The sequence below is a fragment of the Melanotaenia boesemani genome, chromosome 17 (assembly GCF_017639745.1).
Source record: "Melanotaenia boesemani isolate fMelBoe1 chromosome 17, fMelBoe1.pri, whole genome shotgun sequence".
Classification (NCBI taxonomy): Eukaryota; Metazoa; Chordata; class Actinopteri; order Atheriniformes; family Melanotaeniidae; genus Melanotaenia; species Melanotaenia boesemani.
Genome location: NC_055698.1, coordinates 12,538,556 through 12,562,732, shown reverse-complemented (window position 1 = coordinate 12,562,732; position 24,177 = coordinate 12,538,556). Strand labels below are relative to the sequence as shown.

The following is a 24,177-nucleotide window of genomic DNA, read 5'->3' as shown; positions in this document are numbered from 1 at the left end:
CTGTATCATTGAAATTTGCATTACACACTTTTATAATCTATAAATAGAAATAAGTAACTCATGAAACGCTGAACTCTTGCTGACACTAAATTGGTCTAGTATACTGGTGTCGACACAGTATGGTGTGTCTGGTGTCCCACCGCTGGCTGCTGGGCTGGGAGGGTGAGGCCCTCTGGCTCAGACCGGCTGGCTCGGGACTTTGTCGGTCCTTCAGTTGCTTGCATCCTCCTTCTGACGTCAGCAGAAGCCGGCCTCACCACTTCTCCTTTACAACCTGCTTTCATGTGTCCTTTAATGAGGAAACCACCGGCTCAGCAGCTTGCTATAAAACACAGGCAAATTAAAACACCCAAATATGAATCAGCGACACTGCCTAATTCAGCTGGCCAAGCCAGAGACATAGTTCCACTTCAGAGAGACCTCAGGAAGACTCAAATCTATTGTCTACAAAACAAACTCCGATGAAGTCCCTGAGATATGAAAAGTGTGTAAGAGATATGTAATAACAATCACCTCTTCATTTCAACCTGATAATTCTGTTCTATTACAATGACATGAAGATAATCTTCAAAGCAGACAGCTGAGGCAAGTGCATGACTTCCCAAAGAACAATAACAGAATGAGTCACAACACAACTCCTGCCACCAATGGCTCACCACAGTCTGCTACAACTGCGACTGCCACTTAGACAACAGCAGCTCTATAAAATGTCGAAGAAACACCAGCCCTCCGAAAAAAAGGAGTGTTAAATAAAATACAACCACATTTGTTTTTTTCATCTCATTTCATTGTAATGATGGAAATAAGGGCATCATTCTGAGATTAGTGCTACTATTCCTCCTCAACTGACATTAAGTTTTATATGACTGACTGCTAAAGAGTTTAAAGAAACAATGAAACAACAACCCAAAGAGGAGGAGGACGGTATGATCATCAGCTGGCACTTTAAACTGCATAAAATGGGGTAATATTGCCTAAAATATGGAACCAAAGTAGCATAGAGTGCTCTCATCACACAAGATTAACAGGACTGGATGCGTAAATCTAAATTTCTAGACAATGCTATAACACTAGAAGACTGGCATGTGGTCGTACAAGGCTTGTTACATGGTTAAGATGTCCATTTCCCTAAAAAGACACAACTTGGTGATCCCACTCAAGGCTTTTAACTTTGTCTTTTATTCTCATTGGAAAATGACTTGGCCCCAGTTTTGGTCAGCACACACTGTTCTTGCAGCAGAGCAACCTAGTGGAGCTTCTTGGACAGATGAGTGACACAATTTATGCCACACACTTTGCAGCTGATTAGACAGGCAAACACAAATTGCCTTTCAATAAGATAACCTAAAGCAAACATTGTAGAATACAAAGCATTTATTGAAACTGAAAAAAATAAATGTTTTAGTCATTCTTACGGAGTCTTGACTAGAACTGCTTAGGGTAAAATTGAAGTTTTTCAAACAAAGGATTCTTAATGGGGTTCAGGTCCAATCCATTTTAAAAGTTGTCTCATACACTCGGAACCACTCTTTCACAATTTAAGCTCAATAAATCCTGGCATTGTCATCTTGGAATATGTTCATGCTATGAGGGGGGAAAATAAATAAATGAAAAAAAAAAGCCAGTGATGGAATAATCTGTTCATTCAGTATACTCAGGTAGTCAGCTGACCTCATTCTTTGGGAACATACAGCAGTGTTTCTGAACCTAGACCTGACCAACTGAAGCAACCCCAGTTCATAGCAAGGCCCACACAGGCTTGTACGGTAGGCATTAGACAGAATGGGTGCATCACTTCACCTGCCTCTCTTCCAGGGTAAATCTGGACCTACCAGGAATTCTTCCTTGAAGACAATGGTTCCCCACTGTCCTTCCAGTTCTTAATAATGTTTTGGACAGTTTAATTTACAAAAAAAAAAAAAAAAAAAAAAAAAAAAAAACCTCACCCAATTCACAGAACATATTTTATTTAGGCTACAGCATGACTGAGGATCTGTTTGACAGAACAAAGACAAACTGTAGACACCATTAATGAATTTTACTAAAAAAAAAAGTAAATTTTAATTTCTATCAAATGCTACACAACAATATGAAATATAAATTATGTACATTTTCTAAGAGCAGGGAGAACCATTCCTCTCTGGCACTTTACATGATGTAGTAGACACAGAGAAGGAAGGAGAGACAGAGAGGAGAGAATATGAGGAGAAATATGAACCAGAGAAGGTGCTTGACACAGACAACGTTTTGTAGATGATAGTATAAAATTTCAACATTATTGGTCACAAAATACTACTCAGGTGGCTCAATAAGCAGATGTACACAGTTGAGAAAAGAGGTAAATTCAAATGTAACAGTATCAAAATGGCCAAGCACATCGCACTGCGATGCACACGGTACAAAAATAACCGGATATTTATCTCACAGCATAGTAGATCAGGACTGGTAAATCCAGCAAGTAAGGACTTATATGTAGTACCACTGTAACTGTAGTGTATTCAAAAGGTAATAATTAAATAGATAAAATGAATTATTCAATAAACAAATTAAATTATGTTTCCTAACTGGAAGGAATGAAGTGGATTGAATGACATCACCTTCCAGTCAGAAACAAAAAATGGAACAAAGTCAGTACACTTTGTGTGGGCAGTTGTAACTTCACATGAACAGCTGTTAATATGGGAATTAACAGATATATAGTGTAGCAGAACCTCTGCACTCTCCTATTCTCTTCAATTCCATTTATTACCATAACATGAATCATTACTGTTTTTTTTTTCTTGTCCTTATCATTTAACATGTTCAGGCTCAGGTAACAGGCATATAGCATAGATTGGACAAATACATGCTTAACTTTTAACATTCATGCAATTTTTACTCATAAACCATCTTGAAAAGCCAAATATTAGTTGCATTGTTACATGTAAACCTGCCACACCTCAATCTTTCTTAGCATTTCCTCCATGTAAAGTGAAGGACACAGGCAGAAAATTATTATTCAGCTATTATTCTGCATAATTGGGACATGTGTCAACATACAACATGTTAATTGGACTGCATAAATGTGCCTGAGCATTAGGCCTTAGTCCCTCCTGAGCGTTGTGGGATAAGGGACACTGGGGTGTGTGGTTTTGGTGTGTGTATATTTGGTTATGATAGCAGCTATGATAGCTGTACTCCATTCACTGTCCTTCCTCCTCGCGCAGAAACTGGAAGACGGATGAGAAATCTTTGTTGGCATAGCCGCGAGAGCACATGACTCTGTAGATCTGATGGGCGAGGGAACCTAGAGGGATGGGTGTCTTTGTGCCGGTGGCAGTGTTTTGGGCCAAACCCAGATCCTTTAAACAGAGACATAAGAGTGAAAATAGAAAGAAAGTTAGAAATAAACAAAGACAGCTGCATTTAGTTAGATCAATATAATAACACCTTCTGAAATAGCCACATGCTTTGCTGACTTAAAAATGGCAACCGACAGGATTGAGGGTGCTTTAAGAGGTAATCAGGTCAGCTGCTATGCATAATTTGACTCTACACCTGGAGAATGCGTAGAGTCAAATGATAAATTATAGGTGTAGGATTTCCTCAAAGAGTCAGACTTGTTTTCAGTGGGTGTTGGGTTTTGTTGGATTTTCTCTGTGGCACATAATTTATAGGGGCAGTCTAAGAGAGGAAGCTATCTTGTCTGGTAAGCTTAAGATTGAAAAGTTTTCCTGTTTTGAGGTTTCTAAAGCACCTTGGGGTCACATTTATAAGTGGAGGAAGAGGAAGCAAGAGATTTAAAGATGGGCAGGTGCACAGTATACTAAAGATATGAAAGCCATATGGGTCTTCTGTGATGAAGAGAGAGTTTAACTCAGATAATAAAGGTTAATCTGCGGATTCTCTATTCATTTTTACCTTAACCTATGGTCATGAAACAAAATGTGGGCTGTTTAGTGACAGAAAAAGCAAACTCTCAAATAAGAACAGCTAAAATGAGCTTACTCTATAGGGTGTGTACTGCTAACCCATAGAAAATGAATGGGTGGGCAGACTTTAGGCCTTTAAATGTCCAAGCATTGAAACTAAAGCAATACTACTAACAACACATTATCAAAACATTACAAAAAGACACAAGGTAGGTGTTGTACTTTGGCCATTAGTGTGGTTCCAAAGCCGCCCTGGTAGTTGTTGGCAGAAGGGACTCCCTCCATTACCCCGGGGACTGGGTTGTATGTGTCGCTGGACCAGCAGCGACCTGAGGACATGTTGAGGATCTTTGCAAGAAGTTTGGGGTCCAAACCCAGTCTGAAACAATGACAGGAAACCAGAAATAAGTAGATACTTTGGAGACCATTTGACAAAATGGAGTTCATCCTCTGAAGGTATAAGCTAGCCACTTAACAGAGTAAAATGTTGAAAATGTTAACTAGGGGAAAGCCCAGAAAGGAATAGGAAGAGAAATATCAAAAGAGAAAATGATGAAAAGCTCAATTCTTCAAATAAGATGGGAGACCAAAAATAAAAAGGATGCAAATTTTCATTAGATTAAAATAACAATAAGACGTCTGTTTTACTTTTAAACATTTAGAAATGACTTGGTAAAGCCAGTACAAGTAAAAAGTCAAATAGAAGTAAAGCAGATAAAGGAAATATATAACCAAGAGCACTGATTTTGGTGTTCATTTTGAAAAGAGCTTGAAGAGGCAATGTGAAAAAAGATGGGTGTGGGTTACCAGCTGATTCTAGTGACCCCCACTGAACTTTAAGCCTAGCTGTGACCATTCCTCAGTGATAATGGCTCAAGGCTTTGTAATGCTGGCTAATGCAGTATTGATGTTCACTAACAGAACTATCCTTCATCATCCCTCTTTCCAGCAAGTGGAGGAGGAGAAGTGGTTAAGCTGCACAGGGGAGCCATAAACCTGGCTGTCACATTTCAGAAGCACACTCTTAGCTCTGCTGCCCCATTTTGCAACAACCTACTTTCATATGCAAAAGGAGAAATCTCTAGGCTATGATATGAAGCAATGAAAAGCAAATGAGACAAAGAAAAAAGGACAGAGCACAGACAGAAGCAAAGAGTAAAACCAAGTGCCAACCATTACAGCAAGAGGGTGTAACCATAGCGCCTGTGTCGGGTATTCAACGTGCCTGTATAGTTCAGCTTTTGTATATTAATGGTTTAAAGGCCACTGTAAAGCTGACCACATCAAGTCCTAGCTGCCTTAAGTTTATTGTTACTTACAGGCCTGTAACTCTTTTCTGCTCTCAATATGACGATTAAACCATCATAGGTCCTAAAAGCCAGCAGTCCCCCTCCCTGCCTCTTTCCACCTGGCTTTCATTCTGCCATTACTACCACAGTTTTATTATCTGTCTTCTAACTAATTAAGAATAAGGATTGCATTTACACTCTCTCTGTCTCTCCCTCCTCTTTTTCCCTCTCCTTCATCCCTTACATGTCCTTTCAGACTCCCTAAATTTTTAACACACAGTTGTGGAAATGCAGCATCAGTGACTCTGCATGCAAGCTGATTTTATTTATTTATTTTTTAAAAGCACCAGTCTTGTGGTGGCTTTTTTCCACTTATGTCTATGCATGCTTCTCCATTCTGCTACCCCTCTATTCTACCTCCTCCCTCACCATCCATGCTGAAACCTCCCTGTCTGTGGACTCTTGGAGACATATGTTTGACATCGCACACAAACCCAACGCCACCCCACCCCTCTCAACTCGCCACACATACGCACACACAAGCAGGTCCCCCTCCTTACGTTCTGGGTCAGCAGCTGAAAAGGTTACTGGCTGAACTACAATAAAGCGCGTCCGAGCGCACGGATCGTTTGTTATAGCGACCAGAGACGCTGACGGGGAGCTGTTGTCCTCTGTTAACGATAAATCAATGAAGTTCCCCTCTTGCTCCCTTCACACATTTACACACACACATACAAACTCAGCTGTGGTTATTAGCTGACGCAGTGGTGTCGTTCCTCGCCTGCGGTAATTTGTGTGAAGAAGCGGACATGTCACACTTTAACAAGATTGACATGGATAAACAGACATGAATGGTGAAACAAACGTGTTGCTGTTTGGTGCTGCTGCAGATTAAAAATGGAAGGAAAAAAAAAAAAAAAAAGGAAAAACAATGTACATGAGATGGAGATGCAGATGGAAATAAGAGGGGAGGGTGTGTTTATGTGTTGGGAGCGCAAGCAGGTGGAGTTCATTTGCAGAACTGATATTAACTGTCTGTTTCATCACGATTAGCTTCTCGTCCTCATTTGATGCCACAAGAGAGGCAGCCCAACCCGTTCCCCATTTATTATTTCATTAAAGAGCTAACGAGCAAAGATACACACACAAGTGTTTACTATCCCATTTACAGAGGCAACAAACGCGTTTATCGCCCATGTTTAATCTTTGTCGCAACATATGCTCACAAATTTAAGCTACGGAGAGCGGAGACGAGATGTGTGTTGTGGTAAACCTGTTCCTATTAGTCAGGCAAAAGGTTTGTGTCTTGTTAGTCACTTTGATTAGAAGGTTGCTCCTCCCACAAAATATCAGGAAAGAAGTACACATGTGCATTATTACTGCTGCATTAATTATTGCATGTGACCTGGTGAGATAAATAGGTGTGCAAGATGGGCAAAGATCTAAAAATGTCAAATCCTCTTCTAAGACAGTCGTCCTTCTCCTTCTCGCCTTCACCATTTGTCTTCATGTGCATCATTAAAATCACTGCTGCTTCTCTGCACTACTCTCTGCAGCGCCTCATTTCCCTATTTTAAAAGACTGGCTGATTGGACACAAAAATTACAGCAGACATGACAGAGATGGAGGACGTTAAAGAATTAAAAACGCAAATAAAATTCAAAGTAAATAAAATATGGATTTGAAAGGAAAAACAAAAACAAGGGAAAGAAAGGAATGCAAAAAAAAAAAAAAAAGACGGGTGTGCACGTAGGTTTGGGAGTGAGTGTATGTGTTCATAATTGTCATGCGTGGCCATTCCTTGCACTAAGAGAGCGTCACGCTCTGTTGGAGACGGCCAGAGCTTCCATCTGAGATCAACAAATTAGTTCCATGAGCAGAACTGTGTGCATGTGTCTGTGTGCGTTTGTGTGTCTGCCAGCATGAGCAGGTAAAGAGACACACAATAATATCTGAAGAAAGGGCAGCTCTATCAGACCCAGGTTCAGCATGATAAAATGTTATTGCCATTTTCCTGTAAATTGGCTGTGAGTGCTTAGTCTCCTTTGTGTTGAACTGTGGCGGTGTGTGTGTCTGTACACATGCGCCGATGAGAGCATCCTCTCTGCATAAGAGGCTGGGCTGCAATGCAGCATGGGAGATTTACGGGTGTGTGTGCTCTGTCTAAATGATGACAGACTTTGTCAAGCCCTCTAATAAAGCCCCAGAGATTGTCAAATAAGAAGAGGGGGAAACATGGGAACACACACACACACACACCATTCATATCTGAATGCACTATCAAGAGAGCATAGGGTCAGTCCTTCAAAAATAAAAAGAAAATTCACATTCAATGTGAGTAGATGTGGTAGGAAGTATTCTTTTTCTCTACAGGAATACATTATAATGATATGCTCTGGGATAAGTTGTTATACTGCTAGAAAACTGCTGTTTTCAATGTATCTGGGTGTAAATTGGCATCTGAGTGCTTGTGTGCATGCTTCAGAGGCAGTGTGGAAATGTGTAAATCTGTGTAGCTCACTTAATGCCTCGATATTTCAGAGGACTAGTGAGGGGATTTATGTGCGACTGCTCATGCCAATTTTCTTCCTCTGTCTCAGCACAGATAAATCAGCCACACTAACACAGCTACACTGTGCAAAGAGCAATACATTTACACTCATGTCCACACAAAACTGGATACGCATACAATTTTAAATAGTAAAACCCATAAAAACTCATAATAGTGCAACAGTAGCCAGAGGAAACAGTCTATTATTGACAATGGATATGCATAAACAGAGTAGAATGTAAACTCCCATATCATTCACCTGACTGACAGCCAATATACAGATTCACTGTGTGCAATTTGCACTCAGCATCCACTTGCCTGACCTCTACTCCATAATGTAGTGTAGTGGTTTAATTCAGAAGACTTCATATCCCATCATTCTCAGCCACCTGGCAAAGAGACTTAGGATGAGACATGATGACTGATGGGATTTCTAGGTGGTGTTCAGTGGCATGGGTGTGGCAGAATAAAAGTGAATGCTCAAGAAGCAGATGTAAAATCAGACTATTGCTCCACCCTCTCATCCATCTTGCTCTAACACAGGCAGCTCTGACTTGGGGCAGGGTTGACCCCTTTGCACCTCCATAAACTACACACGCACACATACACAGAAACATTTCCAAGCCTGTATTGAACTAGTAAATTACAGTTACAGCCATATCACTGGTGTAGTAATTGCTGTTATTGTGACAGCTATATCTAAAGGCAATTTCATGGCTGAATTAATGCATAGTTAAATGGTAGTAGCTTCAAAATAGGTGATGTTTAAGGTAATTGTACCAAATCTCCACCTAAAAACAAATGTGTCTCAAATACTGCAGGACTCAAACATGGATATATTTAAGCCCAGTTTTCATATGTACGCTTTTACCTGACAGAAGCTACATCTGCATGGGAGCAATATTCTAGGCTTATTCTAGTCTTATTAATAGGCATATTTAAGTGGGTCAGATTATTTGTACCTATTACTGATAGCAAATTCTTGAGCGTTTTCCTGTGTCAGTCTTTACAAATGAATCTGTCTGTTGATTTGCATAAACCCTTTCCATGTAAATAAAACTACCAATGACACTGCTGAATCTTGGCTTTCAAAACAGCACATATCCAGCAGGTCAGCTTTACTTACTGTACCTGATGCCAAGGTTCATGGTCTCTGCAGTCCCAATCATCCCGATAGCTAACAGCATGTTGTTGCATATCTTAGCTGCCTGGAGGGTTGTGGAAAAAACAGAGAAAGAAAGAGAAGCAATCCTTATATAAACAGTAAGGTTTGGAAACAAGCATGCAATACAAAATGGGAAGAAATTTAAAAAGACATCCCAAAAGGAAATGCAAAGTGAACAAACTAGTGGAGAGACAGGCCACTAAAGCTATCTTGAATAGATCGGTATGATCAAATATTTGTTTTGTTTTACTTTAGAATTTGTGTGGGAATGATTTATTAAACAATTCACACAAAATAAGCAGTATGTAATTCTTATATCCATAATCTTTGTGAGTGAGCTTTGCTTTACCTGTCCAGTGCCAACCTGTCCGCAGTACACAACATTGGCTCCCATGCAGGTGAGCAGCTCCTGTGCAGCCTGATATTCCTCCTCCACTCCTCCAACCATGAAGGTCAGTTTGGCCATGCTGGCAGCCCCAACACCTAAACACACATCATACGAACAAAACTGAGATTAACTTGACAATGCGCACTGTTGACTTGATGCTTAGCCTACAAGAAAGATTTGCAAAAATTATTTATATTCAAGTTTATACAACACCTACCCTGTTTCCTTTTTTGTTATATTACATTCAAATTCAATCTGAATTTTAGAAATTAAGTGCAAGAGAAGATAACAGTCAAAACAAACTACAATGTATGGCTTTGCCATACAAAAGACATCTTAAAACACCAGATTGTTTTAACACTATTAACTTAGCCTAAAAAGTCAGCTGTTCTTTGTGTGTGTGCATGTGTTTGTGTGTGGGAAAAAAGTGTTAAGTAGTTGTGCACCAGAGGGACACAGATATCTTTAAAAGCTGATTGTTGCCATGATCCACTGCGCAACCCTCGTGGGAACCCTTGGCTTTTGTCTTGTCACCCCTGCTCTTTCACATACACATAAACACCAACACAAATGCACATACACACCACCAGCTGTGCCTGAGGCCAGCCCCTCTCATGTGGGTATCAGTGACAAGCGTGAGGGGTAATTAACTTTATACTTTATCATGTTCAATTAGGCGTCCCTCCCCATGCCTGATGGCTTAAGGAGCGTGCCATGTTGTAGGAGGCAACCCCTTCCCAACCCCCCTTCTATCATCTCCACAGGGTCCTTAATGCAGAAATAACCCCTTTTCATAGAAAGGTTGTAGCCGGCTGGCCTAAGCTTCTTATGCAGTCAACTGTCCCCTAAATGCTTCTGTGACTGGCCCTGAACCCAAGACAGACAGACAGACAGACAGACAGACAGATTTTTTATGAATTGGCTTATATGAATTCAGATATTATAACTGGAGCAAAGTGGCTCAAATAATGCATTTGCTTGAATTGGGTTATAAATGAACTACAATAAATTGCTTTGAACTAGACTGTCTATAAAAGTGCCTTGAGATAATTTTGTTGTGAATTGGCGATATACAAATAAAGCAAGATTTAACTGAATTTAACTAAAGATAAAATTGAATTACTGACTACGTAACTGATAAGTTGTCCTCATTTCTAGAGAAGGATATGTCTATTATTTACTACCAAAAAAGAAAAATTGCATTAAAATAGAACAATAACTCCTGAATATCTCATATTTTTTCTCTAGTGAGTGGCCAAAAGGACTGGCTTTACCTAATCTTGATATTTTTTTAGTTTTATTTCTACAGTGATCAGTAAATTTCTAATCACTAATTAGAGACAAGAGTAATTTAGCATATGCCATTTCCATGATGTGACATCACCATACATAAACCACAGCCAAGTTTTTCTTTTCCTCATCCATTTAATGAAAACACTTGTAATTAATATTTTTTAAGAATTTCAAAAGGGTGCTTCCTGCTTGTTTAAGATGATAATAGTGCAGTGACTGAAAAATAGCAGGGAATGGAGATAGACTAAATCCCTCTTTAGGGTGCCCTTAAGCTCTAATGAAAGGCCTCTAACTAGTGAAAACCTAATAATGTTAGCATTAATAATTAAAAGGGATCTTCTACAGACAGAACAGCTGAAATCACATTATCAGAGCTTACTAGAGAGGAGGAGAACTATATTTCCATGGTCCATAAACATAAATATACATCTTTTCCCCTCCCCCTCATTTAATTGGCTGTTCTCTTGTCAGGGATATCATGATGCCACTGCGTGCTTCTGTGTGTGTCAGTGACGAGCTGTCAGCAGGTCATTAGGGCCCCATAATGAAGCCCGAAGCCCGAAGCCCACACTGCAGCAGCAGCCTATGGACCAAAGCTAACATGCACTCAACATAAGGCTACCACAGACACCAATCATACACACATATGGTCCACAGACATGACAGATTATTTCCTTACTTGCCACTTCACGTCAAGTTTTACATTTAGTTTAAGTGTATTTAGTCTAACTTGAATCAATGTTCTCTTCTATTGTTCAAACTTCTCTTTCAGTATTATTTTAATTTTGGAAGAAAAAAATCATGCACTTATAAATAGTTCAAAAAGTTTGACTTGCTATAACAGTTGTTTTTTTTTTCAAATTTCCAGCCTTTAGGCTCCAAGATGAGCCTCACAAATGCAAATACATATGCCCAAACACACAGCAGTGTGACAACTTTGCAGGTTCATTAGTGGAGATCACTGTTTGCTGACGACTAAAGAGAAGATTATTGATAACATAGTCGACATGGTAATCAATATATCGCACTAAGGAGGGAAAGGGGGAAAGGGAGAGAGAGCAAAGAAGAAAAAGGATCTTTCTGTTTCTACCTCCCAGCATCCCTCTCTCAAATTAACTAATCACCCATAATAAGCTCTTATGATCTGTAGTGGATTTCTATAAGGAGTGACAACAGGATGATGGAAGATCCTTGTAGGTGGAAGAATAAGATATCATTAGCATAAAAGTATGTGTGTGTAGGCATCTTCAGGATACCAGTGAGTCTGCTCACTGTGCACGGATTAAAGTGTTATTGTTACGTGTAATTTTAATGTTGTGTTTATGTGGTTCATGCACCTTGTTGGGCGTGCATGAGGGGATGTCCCATTCCTGGGCTGGTCCTGTCAGAGACGGATTAAAGAGGAATCCTAATGAGGCTTCCTGAGTGCCGACTATACCAGCTCATCCATCCCAGCGGGAGTGACAGTCTTGGATCGTTAGCACTGCACAACTACACAACGCCCCCTAGGGGGAGGAGACAAGGAGTGTGGGGCTGGGGGAGAGGCATCTACGATAAAATATACAGGGTAAAAACATTGAAAGGAAAGAATACAGAAGAGAGGACAATAACAAGAGGGCATGCACAGGAGAAAGTTGAATAAGCTAAAACAAATATGTGTAAGTAAAAAATCATAAACATAATACAAGTATGCCTGAGGTCTGAATGTACTACTAACACCTTTTCCAAGTCTCACAAAGGCTTAAAATTAAAAAAAGGAAATACTCGCTTTGGAAATAATTCCCTCTTTTCTCCAGTTATCCAAATCCTAGGGAAAAACTTAGGCCAACTGCATGGTGAGTGCCCATACTGTCACCCCAAAAGCATCCAACTCAACTATTTTCTAACCAAGTTTACTTCTGTACTAGGAAGCTACTCAGTGCAATTATTCTTTAAGAACAAGAGGGAGGAGAATGCAAGATGCTCTTTTGTTCTAGTATTGTATAAAAAGATGGAATGGTACCGCACAGAAAATGGTTATGTGTCCAAGTGTGTGCATTTGAAAAACTTACCAACACACACTGTATAAACACTGGCTGCAAGTGAACTCTAGCAACAAAACTGTATTTAAGAAGCAAGCGATTGGGCAATATAAGGGCAGATGCTAACCCGCAGGTTTTAACGGTGGCATCATCCATGAGTGTGAAACTGATCGTATGAAGGCAAATGAACATCAAAGAAACAACTTTGGTTTGGTCTGTTTGTAGCAAACGCTAAGTTCATTAGCACTTCTTTCATTACACACAAACGAATCAACCAAAGCAATTGATGACAGCTGTATAGCCTTTTAAAGCACAGCTCTGTCTGAAGTGGTGCATATACAAAGCAGGAATATGTGTGTGCATGTGTGCACCATAGACAGGTGCACATCCCAGAGCTGGCCGCCAGTAAGACGTCAGTTGGAGCTTTGAGGCTGTGTCTCAGAGTTACAAGCCGCATGTAAACCAGTAGCCACTTTTTTTTTTTTTTTTTTTTTTTTTTTTATTGGTGGTGGGTTTAAACTAGATTTGTGGATATGAGGCAACACAAACTATACACACACACACACACACACACACACACACACACACACAAAGGGGGTGTTGCTGGTGTTTTGTAATGAATGACGCATTTGATACCATTCCGCAACTCTGCTTTCCTGTCAAGGGATTACATGGAAAAAACATTTAGAGGAAAACAGCACCCATATGATTAGTGATCTAGAAACACCTAATTTCCTCAAAAGATGATGCTGCTGCTCTTTGTGCTAAATGCAAGTGTTTTAAGAATACAGCAGATTTTAAACCTCTAAGTAAAGCAGTTGATGCAAATATACTACTTAGATTTTAACTTTATACAAACACTACTAGTCAAAAGTTTGGATGCACATTGCTATTAGATTTAATGGGAAAGTGCATCCACACTACTGACTGGTAGTGTATGTGAGAATGCTTTGGCTTCATGCAGTCATCTCTTAATTCTGAGTGAAAAGTGTACCAGCTTTGAGTCAATGGGAGTTGACTGTTGGGAGTGTAAGCCAATGGGGGTAGGATGTTTACAGGCCAAATACGAAGCCTCATGTGGTCCACCATTATAATTACACCCAAGGGCAGATCTTTTTCTCAAACAAATTAAAACCCAAAACAGGGCCCGTAAAAAGCACAGCGGATATCGAGTAAATAAGTGAAACGGGACGAGGGTGTGCGTTAACCAAAATCGCTCACACACTTCAGCATCAAAATCCGCACTTTCAACAGTTTTTCTGCCAACTTTACTAATGCTTCATGTGCTTCTCTGTTGTGTTAAAAACAGACTCTTTATCGGCTGCACTTAACGAGCACAGAGCCATGAGAACCGACTTCAGCACACAAATACTCCATGAGAACCTCAAGTGAGCAGGCGACTCAGGAAAATTTGGGTTTTGGGAAAAAAAGGCGAGGGAAAAAGGTTAACTCAGTTTAGAGTAAAGACATGGCTTCTCTTTCATAAATGTTTATACAGCCTTAAGAGTTTGCAAGTATCTCTCTATTGACCAACAGGTCAGCTCTCATCACCATCATTATTATCTTCATCATCATCAGTAACGGCTGTGTTCCATAGGGGACCGTCTGGTCAACGGTAAGTGACAGAACGGACGTAGCAGGAGAAAGCTGCAATCAATCCTCTCCCTGGCCCAACAAGACTCATCTAGGATAAACCAAGTTAATAATGACCCCCAATTAAGCTGCTAGGAAGACACACACAAACATGCACACTCACACAGTTACTTTTTATCCAGACACAATGCCAATTTATTTTTAGATGATTGACGTCAAGTGTGAGGTTTGGACTACATTTGATGGACAGTTACTTTTTGTATAACTCATCCACCAGCTGACTGTTTGCCTGCACACAACACACACAGACAGCAGATGACTAAGAACAAGCCCCCCAGCTGTTGTGGGTCTACTGCCATCTGGAGCATAAGCAAGAGCCCCCACACAAGTGCCCCTCCATCATCACCATCCCTGGTCACTTTACCAAAACACACCCTCCCTCCAACAATCCCCTCACTCCACCTCTTTGTCACCAGGACCCATCAGTGAGAGGCTTGTTATGTTAATCTGGTCTTTGGACAACTGACATTGCCTCATACTGGTTAGCCAAGACAGACTGACAGTTCCATCCCATTCCTGTCCAGCATGATTCCTTACCTCAGTGTTTAACTTAACTAAACAGCATGCAGACACCTTGGGCTCAACTTCTTAAACAATTAAATGATCAGACTGGATTAGGCAGGAGCAAGTGCAGCCTTATCAGTTGTAACTTTCACAGAAAGATTTAGACTGGTATACGAAGAGAAGCAAGTCTTAAGCTGTGCACAGAATCTGTTACATCCTGGTTGCTATGTCTAGGTTCAATGTTTTGGATTTTGTGGATGAAAACATTTTGTTTCTGGGACAAATTAGTGTTCAAAACCTCTACATGCTGCTTAAAATTGTGTAGCTAAAAGTAAATGTTTTCACCACTTGATATGATGATGATATGATTATGCCACTAAACTATTTTTATAACCCAGTGTGAAATTATTACATTTGCTTTTTCTCATTAACAGTTTAATTCCCACAGAAATCTTTTCAATCACACTGACTAAGAAAGAAACCAGACAATTGGACTGACATTTCAGCTTGAATAACAGATTATATCAACCACTGCAGAATTATTATTGGTAGTTTGACTAATAACCATCAAATTATTTTCTATTTAAAATGTTTCAGAGTTTTTTTAAGGAAGTGTAAATGATTGAAAGAGGGGGATTTCAGAAAGAGCCCTGGTGACAAATAAACTGCTTGATCCCTGCTTGGAAAAGAAAGTGTGGCGAGTATGGCATTGCATCATGTGACCGAAGCAAGACGAGTAGAAACTTCAGAAATACAACGAATTTTAGGGTTGAAGCAACTAAAAACCGGCAGTTTTAACATTTCTGTCACTGTTAGGGTACACTCACACCACCAGGGTACTCTGTTAGACTGGGCAGGAGATTATAAAAAAATTTTGCACCTTCATTTGGTTTGGTTTCACATTTCATTTTACCCAAGCAGACCAAACCACCAGTACAACGTCATGCAGAATGTGTGCTCGGGGTGATATTCTGCAAAATGACCACTGCCACAGAAAAAAAAAAAAGAAAATACTGGTGATTGGCCAGGACTGAAAAAGGCTCAATCACAAGTAAACAATGAAGCAACAATAAATTTGTGCAGTTTTGGGGTTTCTGCTTTTACTTTGGTGTCCAAACCTAATGCGGTTTTCACCAGAATCTGTCCAGTATAAACAGCAGGAGAGTTAGAAAGTAATTCAAAATAATGCGCTATGATGTGCTCCATGTCACTTCCTCGCTTTGGTTTACTGGATGGTCTGTTTGCTTTCACACTGCAAGCAAACTGCAACAAGATTCGCTTGCAAGTGACCCCCCAGGTTTCAAGTGGACCAGAGTTTGCTTCTTTAGTCCGCACCAAAGTACGAATGAGCCATCACTACTCCAATTACTCCAAACAAACCCTAACATCCATGGAAGTGGACCAGAGTTGTATTAAAGTAGTCCAAATGGCGTCAGTGTGAATGCACTCTAGATTCTTTAAAAATATATGGTCTAAGCAATTTTTAATTTATTCAGTAATCATGAAGAATAACTGAGAACCATCCAAAATTCAGGTGCACTCAGTAACTTTCTTTCTCTGCTTGTTTAACTGTATTACAGCCTTGACAGAGGTGTGAAAAGGGTATGAAAGCTCATTCTAAACACTGGATAGAATGAGAAAAAACACGTCATCTGCTAATCTAACGAAACTAAATGCTCAAAGAGAAGCTAGGGCCTTAAATTAGGAATGCTCTATTAAATTAATATGAATAAAGATAAAGTTTCATAGTTAAATGATAAATAATACCGAACTTTAATGCAAAACTGAAATTAATTGTAGTATTTATTAAAAAAAAAATTCTGAACCACGGGTAGCAGTAGTTTGCAAATTAATTAATTAAAATGATTACTTCACAAACATCAGCTTTGACTTTGTTTAAAGGTTTTGGGGTGCAGAGGGAGAAGCAGTCTTTCTCATTCAGCACAGGATTGGATTTGAATGGTGTTGACTGACAAACCAAGTGGTTCCAGCTTCTGCTTGAACAAGCTCCTACAGGCTGGAGGATGACGTTCAAACTGTCAGCAAATGACACATTGCAAAACCAAGGCCGACCTGATGTGGTATGGATATGATTAGAGTGGTGTTGAGACTCAGCCTAAAGAGGTAGTTGGCTGAAGACTATAAGAGCTCACAAACAAGCAAGATTAACCTGAATACTTATGCTCCCACAGCAGCTTTGCACCATTTGCACCAATAGTTGACTTTCCAGCTCTGGGAAAAACACAATGAAAGGTTTTTTAGGGTCTTTTTAAAGCCACCGTGCGTTAGCAATGCGGCAGCCCACCATGGGCACACAAACACAAAGACAGGCATTCTGGGTAATTACTGCTAACGACCCTGCCACTTTTTAGCTAGACCTCCTATTTTTGCCATCATTGTGCCAACACCCTGAGCCTGTGACATCAGAGCTTGTTTTGTTGTGGGTCAACTTTGCATGTAGACGCTTTTATTGGCACCAGACGGTGGTAGAAACGTGTATGTATAAGCAAACGTTAGCATGCCTGAAGAACCAGTGTCTTAATCATTATGACTATGTCTATGCAAGTAAGTGATTAGAGTGTTGGAGCAGGATGTTTAAAGATCTGATGGATGTGAGTGTGTTTTTGCCAGGATACGGTTGGCTCATGTATGGCCACAGCCAAAACACTGGTAAATGTGTAAGAATGGAAGCCAGCACCACGAGAAAAAGAAGAAAGAAAGGGTTTTTTGATTGCCCTTCTTAAAAAAGGGTTATGACTTTGCAGTTCAGATCCCATCATTTCTTGCCAAACCTCTAGTGACGCACACAACAGACACTTGTGTGAGAGAACATGCCACCTCACACGACACACAAAGGGATTTATTTTATATCAAAAGAGTCATAGTGAATCTATCCTTATTCTGTCCTCAGAGAACTAAATCAGTTCTTGCTAGATGCCTTCTCTTAAGTTAGTTTAATAAGAAAAAATAAATAAAAATAAAATATTTAATATCAAGAGTATACTGTATGACAATGTAACAGTTCTGACCCAGTGACATGTACATTTGTTTATCTACATGACATGATTTCACTTTATCATTGTGCATATTCATAACAAATTCATAAAAATAATCCTCGTTCAAGAGCTGATCTCATCTGTACTTGATGTCTTGTACACACACACACACACACACACACACACACACACACACACACACACACACACACAAACCTTGTAATTATGACAGTGCCCTGTTTGGGTAGGGTGCCATCTTCTGGTTGGAGCAAGACATATATACTCAACTCCCACCGAGAGATGAGTGCAGGGTGACAGGGAGTAGGGATAGTGGCTGGGAAATAGTTCTCAGAGATTTTTCATTGAATAGTCATGAAGAAACTTTTTAGAAGGTGGAAGTTTTTGGGAGGGTTTGAGGCATAAATTACCTAAATAGATTCTTAGAATTTAACTTATTCTCACACTGTGCTTGTGAGTATTTAACTGCATAAATATATTCTTCTGCTAAACAGAAGAATATTTTTGATGTAGCATGGGATGGGTTCTGCATGCAGCACACGTGCATGTGAAAGAAGAGCGCCCACAGAGCTGGCTACACAGACCAGAGGAAGCAGGTAAATCATTGGTCATCTCAGGCTAGTAAAAGGGGCTTAGTTAAGAGACTGAAGAGGAAGAACCTTCACAAAGGGCTGCACACACAAAAACCATGCACTGTCTATCGTATGTAAACAGACTATGTGTGAGGGGAGAGTAACAGGCTTAAGGCTCTGATCTCTCTGTCTGCTTTGTAGACGCCAGCTGGTAAACATGCCAAAATGGGCTAAGTCTGTGTTTGCATGGAAGAGGGCAGGAAGAGCAGTGTGCATTCAGCATGCATTTAAGATAGAAAAACATAACATGAATATAAAATATTATCAGAGTTAGCAGCCTGATGTGCAGGAGTGTCAGGAAAACCTTAACTTGCATACTAGAATAAAAAGAAGCTGTGTGTGGGTGCATGTGTGAAAAAAAGAAAGATAGAGAGGGGAAGAGAGATGGACAGTTTTACTGCGATGTATCTCCTTCATGTCTTATCTCCCTCCTCTCGTCTCCTGCTCTCCATGTGAGGGCAGTTTCTCTCTTCTTTATGACTCTTTATCTGACATGAAAGGCCCTAACATGGGATACCCGCCATTACGGCTCCATCAACATGAAAAGCCCTGACACGGGATTCTCCACTGTGGCTCAGCCCATTAAGGACGACTGGTGATCCTGTGCTCTGTCAAGAAGCCGTCACAAGTAGACAGCACCAACATAATGAGGACTTAAAACCTTAACCTTGCCTTTAAGACCCCTGGTCAAAAGCAGCAATAAAATCCTCATGAGGGCACCTACTGGCTAGCCCGCTCAGTAATTACAACCCATGTCCGAGCACTAACCCAAAAGGTCCTATATTTTAGATATACAAAAGAGTGTACGGCAGTTCAGATCCAAGGCTGAAGGGTCATAGACTTAACACACTATAGTCGCAAACTAGCTGTCAAATTCTGCCTTTGGGGGACAAAATTAACTCCTCATTTTCTTCATTTAATATCTGATCAGTGACAGGACTGATAAAAAGAAAGCAATCATTCACGTGATTCATGAAATATTAACCAGGGACAAAGCCTGCAAGAGAAACTTAACATTTTACTCTTGGTGACATTTAACATCAAGCGCCTTAAAAACCAGACTGACTCTTCAAATAAATATGGTTCAAATTTGTTATTGAAGTATAAGAACTACAAAAAGAAAAAAAAAATACACAAAGATAAATGAGGCAACCAACTATACATACTTGTACTCACAGTTACAGTTAATTAATTCAGTTTCTGTACTGATTATTCCCATTCAGGGTTGCAAAGAAGCTGGAACCTAGCCTAGCAGGTGAGAGCCAGGGTCCACCATGGACAGGTCGTCAGTCTATAGCAGGGCCAACATAGAGAGACAAACAACCACTCATGCTCACACTCACTCCTAGGGAAAATTCAAAGTGACCAATTAACCTAACATGCATGTCTTTGGGGCGGTGGGAAAAAGCCAGAGTACTCAGAGAGAACTCATGCATATATGGGAAGAATATACAAACTCTACACAGAAAGGCCACTATTTGAACCCCTCTCCAGCTGAGGCTTGAACCAGTGACCTTCTCGCTGTGAAGCAGTGTTGGCAATTACCAGCACAACATGCAGCCTTTGGTAATTCATGATAATCATAAATTAACATGCACTGACCAGCATCACATGCATGCTGTTGGACTGTCAATAAAAGCTCCAGTACCATAAGAAAAACCCACACATGCACAAGGAGAACAAGCTAACTCAAAACAGAATGGCCCTGGCTCAGAATCAGGTTTATCTGGGCCAAAGCTCACTCAAAAAGCAGAAGCAGAGTGAGAAAAAACTGTTTCTGTGGTCAGATGACATTAAAAATTATTTGGAGTAGTTGTGAATAACGTTTCACGCATCTTTGCACTAAAAAACATGGTTTAAAAAACTGCATCTGTAATGGTATACAGGCATAACCGCACACATTTCATGGATAGCCTGCACATCCTGAAAGCATTATTCATTCCAAATGATGTGAACAATTTTGGATTAATGAGCAGTGCCTTCCAAAAATATAAATGTACCTGAAAATGTCAAAGCTTTATAGCAAACCTTAAAAGGTATATTAAAACACCAATTAACAACATAAAATGGCAAAACACCACAATGTTCAATATTACCAATGCTCTTAACAGAAACGAAGAAACAGAAAAAACTTTGCCAAGACACAAGCCTGTCAGATGAGCTTTTAAGATCAGATAAACCAACAAAACAATTGCTAAAACTTCACCTCACTAAGGTGTAATCTGTCTGTACTTCAGTGTAAGGCCAACTGTAACTTCTCCTACAGATAGGTTTCTTAGTACACCTAATCTGCACAACAGATGCTGAACTCTTTCTCAAATGACAACTTAACTTAATGATACAAATCCAACTACAGTGTCTTCCTCAGCAGTCTGGAAATAGATCCAGATAGTAGACTTGGATTGCAGAGTTTTTTTTAATAAGTAGCTATCACATGCCCAATACAAGATGAACAAATTACATGCAGAATAGGACCATTTACATTTGAACTAAAGATGCCTAGAACACTGTACTTGTGGGTAAATCATTTAAAAAAAACTTGATAGTCGGTTACAGCTGTCATGGTTATAATGTTAAGCACATTGGGGTGTTTTGCTGTTGCTGAAGTTGGTGACATTAAAATCCAAGAAAAACTCAGCTAAAACAGATATCACTCCATCTTCAGATTCATACTCTACTTTCTGGCCATTTGATTGGTCTCATGTTTATCATGCAGCCAAGCCATTAGTCCAAGCACATTTTAAAGTTGTGAAAAGCACCAGAGAAGGATGGCGAGCTAGCGAGTCATGTCCTGGCCATCTTAACCACCTGACCTAAAGTATAGAGAACTTGTTTTGGATATTCTTAAGTTTTTTAACTATGCAACCAACAAACGCCTACCTGCTCTGGGAATGCCTTTAAATACCAAGTAGAATGAGTGCAGCAGGTTATATAGAATCAATGCATCAATAATGTGTTTCAGAGAATACCTTTCTTACATCTGCAGAACAACCTTCTGTGTGCATTACAGTATGTGTTTGCAATAACAGCTTGAGTGAAAAACTCTGCATTATTGCATTTGTTGTATTATCAAAATGAAAAGAACAATAAAGAAGGCCCTAAAGCATTCTTTACATTTCATACAGCATCCTGAAATCTACTGGGAAACACAAATCAATTACGAACTAAAAGAGGCAGAGACAGATTCTACACAGGCGAAGTGCTTGGGAACAATTATAATAAATAAAGCTGTACTTGCCAACTTCCTAACAATAGCTTTGTCTAAGACCTTACCTCCTGACACTGGAGCATCCATGAAAACAGAACCCATCTTCTCTGCAGCTACTGCCATCTCTTTGGCTACGGCAGGATCAATTGTTGAGGAGTCAATTAACAGTGTCCCCTTCTTCACCTTTCTGAACAAGGACAGATGGAAAGCATTAAAATGACATGCACAGAGCATAGAATTTGTTTTCCCTTTCTGTTTATACGTTCAACACCTTACAGTTATAGCATAGGGTTTCAAAGACACTGTCATGCAAAGATGTGCTTACTTGAGGATACCATTTGGACCTGTGTAGACTTCTATGACATTAGGACTAGAGGGCAGCATTGTAATGATGCGGTCTGCTTTCTCCGCTACTTCTGCAGGGGAGTCCATTACCTGAATATCAAGAGTCATCATTATCTCACTGTATTAACAACATTGAATAAAATTGCATTTCTTAGAAAATCTCAGCCTGAATATAAATATGTAAAATTTTACTGACATCATCTTACCTGGGCACCCATGTCCTGCAACTCTTTACAAGACTCTGGGAAGACATCAGTGGCAATGACAGGATAACCATTTTTTAACAGGTTTTTGGCCATTGGAGTTCCCATGTTTCCCAGACCGATGAACCCCACTGGTGTTTTAGAGGCCATTGAACGTGTTGACACTGATGGAGGAAAACAAAAGAAAACATTAGAACTGCGAGAAAAACAAACCCTGAGGGGTGTTCTGACCTGATCAGGTCAAATTTAAAAAAAAAAGATTCAACGAGGAAACCAACTTGAACTTTGAAGTAAATTAACTCAATAGCACAGTAAGTCTGCATACAGTAACCTACCACAGGCTTTTGGGAAATCTGGCTAGCCGATTAAAATCTTCTGGCTGAAAACAACATCCAGCCAGATTAAGATACACTAAACAGAGCGGAAATTGGAAGTGAACCAACCAGCCTACAATAGGATTAGGCCTGGATAATGATGCCCAAACAAACAGCATTGTAAAATTAACTCCTCAACATTCAGTAGATACTGTCATATTATAACTTCAATTACTTGAAGCATAAATACATAACTTATCTCATTCAATACTTATTTTTAGAAATAAAGTCACAATAACATGATTCAGAAAAAAGGGAAAACTAAATGATTGGATATTATTACAGTATTCCTTTTGCAAATAATGCTGACACCTTGATTTCAACAATGTTCAAGAAATAAATCTTAAACACTTTTATCATGTACTTAATTTGGTGACAATGGAATGTCACAATGAGTCATAGTAAATGAATTTGGCCAGTGGTTCATTTTGCTGTTTGTTCAGCTTTCAGACAAACAGTACAAACATTTTAAAACCATATGCAGCTTTCAGTTTTAATCAGCAACAAGTGACGATAACACTTTTCTAGTTTGGCATAAAATATAAACACAATTATTATTTGCTTATTTTATTACAAGAAACATGTCAACTAGAAAAAAGTGGAGGAAATATGTATACATGTCATTTAAATACGTTGGACCTGCACCCTTGTCATAACAGTGAAATCAGAAGGTAATGAGACAATATTATACTATATTTACTATACTCACAAGTATGTTAAATCACCTTACGTGATTTAGGGCTTTAAATTGTATTTAATAGTTGATTCAGAATAAAATAAAATGGCTGTGATTTAAAATGTGGGATCAGCAGGGAGTCCTGGGTGTGGTGGCTGTAATGCAATCCAAGTATAATCAATAGTTTTGTGAAGGAAGAGCCAGCCACTACAAATATAAAGCACCACGTTTAATGGTTGAAGTGCAGTCATATAAGGGTCCAAAAACGGAGCTATGAGTTAAAATTAGCTGTTGTTTGACACCTCCTTTATGATTCAGCGTGCTCATGTTGATTCCACACAAAATGAACGCAGGGACCTTGAGTTTAGACTACACTTGAAAAAACACATGGGGAGCAAGTATTCATACTTTCTTCTTGGGGCTAACGAGCTAGCTAACAAGCTGAAGTATGGAATATTCTGCTTGTATTTATCTCTGAAAGCACGAAAAAAGCAACACAAGGCAATTGACAGCATAAAAGAATACGTTACCGAAGGCAAAGTCGACATGTTTATTCCACCTTAACCATATAGTTCGAGACCCTCTAAACAACGCAGCCATGCTTCTCTCCCCTTGACCTCGACGTACGGTGACAGCTGTCAAGCCAGGAAAGCTACGCTGAACTGTTATGATTAACTGTATTTTCCACCAATCATAGCGGCGGCTGAGTTGTCAAAGCCAATAGGAATGATGCAAAGGCGGGACATCCTGTGGTGCTCTTGAACGTGTCCTTTAGCCTTTACTCTTACTATTTTACCTAATAAAAACAGATAAAATCTTTGAATTTACCAGTGAGTTTATATGTTTCGCTGTGTTTTGTCTCGTAACAAATGGCCCAGAGTTACAGGCTGCAGTTGATCTGAGCAGTTAAGCATTTAACTTAGAAGGGAAAAAATCAAGGACGCGAGAGA

The 24,177-nt window shown here is 39.6% G+C and overlaps 1 protein-coding gene across 1 annotated transcript; it reads right to left on the bottom strand.

Moving 5' to 3' along the window:
• Positions 1-1,953: 1,953 nt before the first annotated feature.
• On the bottom strand, positions 1,954-23,869 carry hibadha (3-hydroxyisobutyrate dehydrogenase a). Its single transcript, XM_041967058.1, has 8 exons — positions 23,758-23,869; positions 22,181-22,341; positions 21,955-22,064; positions 21,695-21,816; positions 9,266-9,399; positions 8,883-8,959; positions 4,134-4,290; positions 1,954-3,341 (listed from the first exon to the last, which is right to left on the bottom strand). Exons 1-8 carry the CDS (start codon positions 23,825-23,827, stop codon positions 3,183-3,185), a joined length of 990 nt encoding a protein of 329 aa, XP_041822992.1. The 5' UTR covers positions 23,828-23,869; the 3' UTR covers positions 1,954-3,182.
• Positions 23,870-24,177: the final 308 nt, after the last annotated feature.

Excerpts from the sequence above, each read along its gene's own strand:
- hibadha (XM_041967058.1), bottom strand. The coding sequence starts at position 23,827 with ATGGCTGCGTTGTTTAGAGGGTCTCGAACTATATGGTTAAGGTGGAAT. Across the intron at positions 22,342-23,757 it reads ACATGTCGACTTTGCCTTCG|TGTCAACACGTTCAATGGCC; the intron begins GTAACGTATTCT and ends TTCCTCCATCAG. Across the intron at positions 22,065-22,180 it reads TGCAGGACATGGGTGCCCAG|GTAATGGACTCCCCTGCAGA; the intron begins GTAAGATGATGT and ends CTTGATATTCAG.